The 5,539-nt window shown below is 35.0% G+C and overlaps 1 protein-coding gene across 1 annotated transcript; it reads right to left on the bottom strand.

Annotated features, from left to right (window-relative positions):
- Positions 1-1,192: 1,192 nt before the first annotated feature.
- Positions 1,193-4,881, bottom strand: LOC127074239 (GTP-binding protein YPTM2). Its single transcript, XM_051015541.1, has 8 exons — positions 4,644-4,881; positions 3,251-3,323; positions 2,767-2,814; positions 2,630-2,677; positions 2,192-2,263; positions 1,946-2,101; positions 1,733-1,836; positions 1,193-1,635 (listed from the first exon to the last, which is right to left on the bottom strand). Exons 1-8 carry the CDS (start codon positions 4,655-4,657, stop codon positions 1,542-1,544), a joined length of 609 nt encoding a protein of 202 aa, XP_050871498.1. The 5' UTR covers positions 4,658-4,881; the 3' UTR covers positions 1,193-1,541.
- Between the last annotated feature and the right edge of the window lie 658 nt (positions 4,882-5,539).

Below are 5,539 nucleotides of genomic sequence, written 5' to 3' on the forward strand. Positions count from 1 at the left end.
ATAATACATGCAAGCTTCTGGTTAATGAGATGAGGATGAAGAAGTTACCTGCAAGGGAAGATAGAAGAGGCATGAGACATCTGAGAATTTCTTCAATTTCGCTCCATAGGTGGACACCTTTAACGGAGCTGGCCTATAACAAATAAATTATAAATCATCAATTATTTTCAATTAATTAAGAATGAATAAAAAACTTAAAATAAAAATATTTATACCTCTACCTGCCATAGTCTAAATGCCATATGATCAACATAAGCAGTGAGAAGGTACGGTCACAGAGCTCTCTAGGGAAGCCCTCATTTGTATGTACACACGGCTTCGTATCAGTTTGAATCGTTACCTTCGTGTCACTCGAAATCTCCACCTGTCAGCCTGGACCTCAACTTCAATGTCAGTCTGAGTCACCTCTATGTTAGTTTAAGCCTCCAACTTGAGCCTGGACCTGAGTCTTTATATTCTCTTGAGCATCGGGTTCTATATTAATATATCTGCTCTGTCCCACTCTACCTCTCCTGCACCGGAGAATGTAGGGTGTACGTACTACATTATCATTCTCCTGTGAGAACTGTGGGGACTACTCTAACCATCAAGATAGTGAATACTCATCATCTGAAAATAAACAGTTTTATTGATTTTTTAAAAACACTCTGGTACATTTGCATATAAATTATGCAAAAAAAATTGGGCATTTCAAAAATTCCAATAAAAAATCATGATTGGAATCTCAAATTGCGAATAAAAAATCAAAATTAAAAAAAAAACATAAAAAATCCGATAAATTACACAGCTTTTGTGAAATCCAAAAAATGACATGATGTGTGATTTTACTTTTTTTTTTAGACCAACTGATATTATAGTAAAAGAGTAATTTTAGAGGTTGCCGGGATAAATTTTGAGGGTGTCATAACAAAATTCTAGTTATCAATTCACCAAAAGACTTGAGCCGTAATTGCCTAACCACGGGAAATCGCAAGTTTGCAACACAACAATACTCTACATGGGGAAAACGGTTACTCTAGAATTATTTTCTAGAGCTAAAGGTATGTTCAGCAAAGAAAGCAGAGAAACTGATAACAAGTAAACCTTTTCAAGAAAAAAAAATCAGTTTTCTACATATTTTATTTCATAAACTTAAACGCAAATGGACATCGTTCAACTCCTACCTAGACAAGTGAACAAATATGAAAAGCAAAAAAGATAATCTGTTTTCTATATATTTTATTTCTTAAACTTACAATGCAATTGAACAACATTCAACTCCTACCGTAACAACTGAACAAATACGAGAAGAAACTATTGCGTAAAGGTAAATTGTGCTTGGGACAAAGAACAAGGTAAATACTGCTTTTCAACAATATTCCTAATTTTGTACATATTTTTTTAGAATCAAATACATTGAAAAGAATGAAAGTTTTAACAACGAGCTGAATGATAAAGATTAAATCACGGCGAACAATCTTCATATAAAAGCATTATGTGAGAACTAATTTTGCATGCCACAGAGACACATATGTCCGTCTAAGACCATGAATATTTAGTCTCTAAGACGAGCAGCAACCAGACTTCTGGTTCACTGGCTGTCCTCGAATTTGAACTGTTGGAGGCCTGGCATTGTTTGATGGTTGACTAGCCATTCTGTGGGGAGAAGTACCAGGGACAGGCAAATCGGGTCAGTCACCAAGGTAGATTTGCTAATCAGGATCCATTAACATTACATGTAGAAAATCAATACCTGTTTTTTATTTCAGCAGCCATGGCCATGAAAGCCTGTTCCACATTGTTGGCATTTTTAGCACTAGTTTCCATGAAAGGAATTCCAATTTCATCTGCAAATGCCTGAAATATGGAGAACACGAATATCCAAACATTAGATAAATGAAGGATTCAAAAAAAATGTTAGAAGAAGTGGGACATGTATATGACATATCAACAAATTTAGGATCACCTTTGCTGTTTCAGAGGACACAACTTTATTATCCGCTAGATCACTCTTGTTTCCAACTAGAAGCTTGTTAACGTTTTCACTTGCATAGCGGTCGATTTCATTCAGCCACTGCTTAACATTGTTGAAGCTCTCTTGGTCAGTGACATCATAAACAACCTGTAGAAAAGAAATGAAAAGTTACACCATTGTTTCCCAATATAATATAAAAAGGAAATTGCTGACAAAGTGCCGGTTTAAAAGACTCACAATTATGCCATGAGCCCCACGGTAGTAGCTGCTAGTGATAGTACGGAAACGTTCTTGACCAGCAGTGTCCCACTATTCAATAAAAAATGCAGAAAAATATGCAAACAATTTTAGGATACAGTAAAGCAACAAGCCTAGTTAATCGCAATAATTGGTAAATGGAAAAACTAGGAATGAGCCGCTTATCAAATAAACATATAATAATTACCAAAAAAAGAGAAATAGTAGGATATACTGGGTACATGAGAGATTAACTTCTCATGGATCATTGTTTCAAGGAATGTTCATATTCATTTTTGTACGTCTAATTGAGACAATTTCAAATGCAACTTAGGTGTAGAAAACAAATTAGCATAGAATGAATAATATAAAATTCCCATCAGAACCAAAAACAACTTGTTCAATATTCAAACAACATTAACTTGATCAGTGACTTACAATTTGAAGTTTAATGGTCTTCCCGTCTTGCTCAACAGTGCGTATTTTCTGTATAAGGGAGCATGTTAGATATTCAGCCCCACAATTGTGTTGAAAATAACATACAAATAAGGTTAGGTGGTATATGAAATGCTTACAAAGTCCACTCCAATGGTACTGATATAGCTGTCAAGGTATGAATCATCCTGTTTTGGGGAAGAAAAAAAATATTAATAAGTGTAACCTACACCATCATGTGAGACTCGGTCATTATGCGAGGAGTAAATCTTTCCATTGGATCTAACCATGAATTGATATGAATAAAGTTGCAACTATGTGAAATGACGTAACTGATAAAAAAAACTAATATTGATGACCATATATGGTTTATAGTCAAGATTTACTCCTTTCACTCGTGCAAATAGCCCTCTCCAATTCTCACTGAACGATATCTGAACGAGATTGTGACATCTTGGACATTTTAAATGCCAAAATAGTATCCAAAGTTCTAAATATTCAACTTCATATGAAAATGGAATAGTAGGAATATTCAACTTCATCGTTCATCAATTGGAAAAAGGTAGCCATAAAGCACAGGTTGCCTAAAGAAGGAATAAAGAAAGTACAGGGCTCCGAACTTACAGCAAACCTCAGGAGGAGACATGACTTGCCCACACCAGAATCTCCAATCAACAAAAGCTTGAACAAATAATCACTGAAAATAATATATGCTCCAATCAAAGATGTGATATTATTAATGAATGTCTATCCCTATTATAAAGAGAATGGACGGTGGAAAAGCAAGTGAGTGTGATTTGGTCCAATTGAATTTGTGTACAATGGACTAACTTTAATAACCATTGATATATAGTAAAATAATAAAGAACTATAATTACTTTATAATATACCATTATCACGAGATATGTCCAAGTTAAGCAGCAAAACTCAAGCTCATTCGGCCAAAGTTATGAGCCTTGAAAATCACTGAAGCCTCATCCAGCCCATGAGTGCCCCAGTAGACAGCAAATCATGATTGTCTAAACAGAAGCACGTAGGCTGGGCTGCCACGTATATAGAACTTCATTCATAATTGCTAACTAATCTTAGATTAAAGTCATGCACCGACAACATAACCCACTCAATCCGAGAATGAGTGATTCATTTGTAAAATAAAATTGTCTCAAAATGAATGACTTTTTTCAGTTTCTAATGCAATATTAATTATTTTTTTCAATTCTACTCTCTAATTAATATTACTTTCATCCTTCAGAATACTTGATAAAGAGTACTTTGGTAAAAACATTCTTCTCTCAACTGGATCACTGATTGTGGGACGCAGAGAGTATTAAAATGTGCAAAGATCTGAACAAAATTTGTTAACACAGTACTAAAATCCAAGAGATATTTATCTATCTCATAAAATTTTCAAACCTAATTGTTTTAGGGAGGACCGCATTCTGCTAATAAACATCATAATCACAGATCTATCTATAGAATAGAATTTCCAGGATCCCCTTACTCACACCGACAAAATAAATCCACCAACGAAGAAACAAACTATAATAATCCCAGAATAAAATGCAGTATCACTAATAATGTTCTTAGAACTCAACTCGCTCATGTGTTTATCTAATGAGCAATTATGCATCTCTTGCTAGATACTAACCCAACCCAATTTCTGCAGTTCTATCATCACTGTCAGAAAAATTAAAACTAAAATACAACCCAAACAGGATCACCGAATCAAACATTTACAAGATAGGTTAAACATAACTGAACATGATGAACAAACGGATCTATCCTCTAAATAAACAGATCTAAATCAGCAAGGAATTTCTAGAAACATGATCCAGGAACAAATATCACAAACCATGCATCAGAGACACTTTCAAAATTCACCACTGACTAATACAACAGATCTAAACAAGCTCGATTCAGAAAAATCAAAACAATAAAAAGACGAAACGATTTTTTTGCACCGGGAATTTCGGAGAACTGAAGCAGAAACGGAAAAGTAAGGAGAATTGGCACTTACTATTCAGGATTCATGGCGGTGAGAAGGTGGAAACGATTTGAATCGAAAGGAGTCGGATGTAAAGAGGAGAGCAGGGGTTTGGCGGCGATGGGAGTTACCGGTATCTGAGATCGTCGCCGGAGAAATTGAGAAGGTGAGAGAGATGAGAGAAGATGGAAGAAGAAATCGAAGAAACGTGTGAGGGAGTAATGTTTTAAAATGACCCGCGGGTATCGGAGGTCGATTCATCAAGCATCAACGGTGCGAGTGGGGTGACGTATACCAACAAGATCGGTGCATGACACGTGTTCTGCAACATTTACCGAATTACTGGATTGAATCATTTCTTTATTTCTATTTTTTAATGATTCTTACAAGTTACAACTAAAATTTAATTAATATTTCATCATAATATTTTTTTAATAAAATACATTTTATAGTGTTTTTGAAAATTGCAATGGTTGAATTTGTAGTTTTGGTTGACTATTTTTAGACATGTTGCCCCATTAGATCTCATGTTTGGAGATTGTATACATCTTGTAAAATTGTAAAGGCGAATTACTCGATCATGATCGAGAATAAAATAATCTAGATAAAAAGAGTTGAGAGACAAAGGTCGTACTAGGTACACTGACATCAGACAAATATTTAAGGAACATTATCACGTGGCATTAACACATTCAAACATGTTCCTCGAGTGTAATAAAAGGAGGTTTAGATAGAGAAAGAAGAAAGACTCAATTTTTTAGAGAGTGGTTACCCATTATGACTCTTTCTGACCTGCATCAGAGGAGTTATCATTTAGTGTTATTGCATGAACATTTTGCACTTATTGTGACACTCCGATAAAACTTGCATGGGTGACACAAATATTTATGAGTTGTCGATCTCACCCTCCCTCCACGACGAGAGCAACT

This window comes from Lathyrus oleraceus, chromosome 4 (genome assembly GCF_024323335.1).
Source record: "Lathyrus oleraceus cultivar Zhongwan6 chromosome 4, CAAS_Psat_ZW6_1.0, whole genome shotgun sequence".
In the NCBI taxonomy this organism is placed as follows: domain Eukaryota; kingdom Viridiplantae; phylum Streptophyta; class Magnoliopsida; order Fabales; family Fabaceae; genus Lathyrus; species Lathyrus oleraceus.

What these genes read in the sequence shown, in the direction of transcription:
- LOC127074239 (XM_051015541.1), bottom strand. An exon ending in GTACCATTGGAGTGGACTTT is followed by an intron (nt 2,678 to 2,766) that starts GTAAGCATTTCA and finishes TCCCTTATACAG; the next exon opens with AAAATACGCACTGTTGAGCA. An exon ending in GCTGCTGAAATAAAAAACAG is followed by an intron (nt 1,636 to 1,732) that starts GTATTGATTTTC and finishes TTCTCCCCACAG; the next exon opens with AATGGCTAGTCAACCATCAA.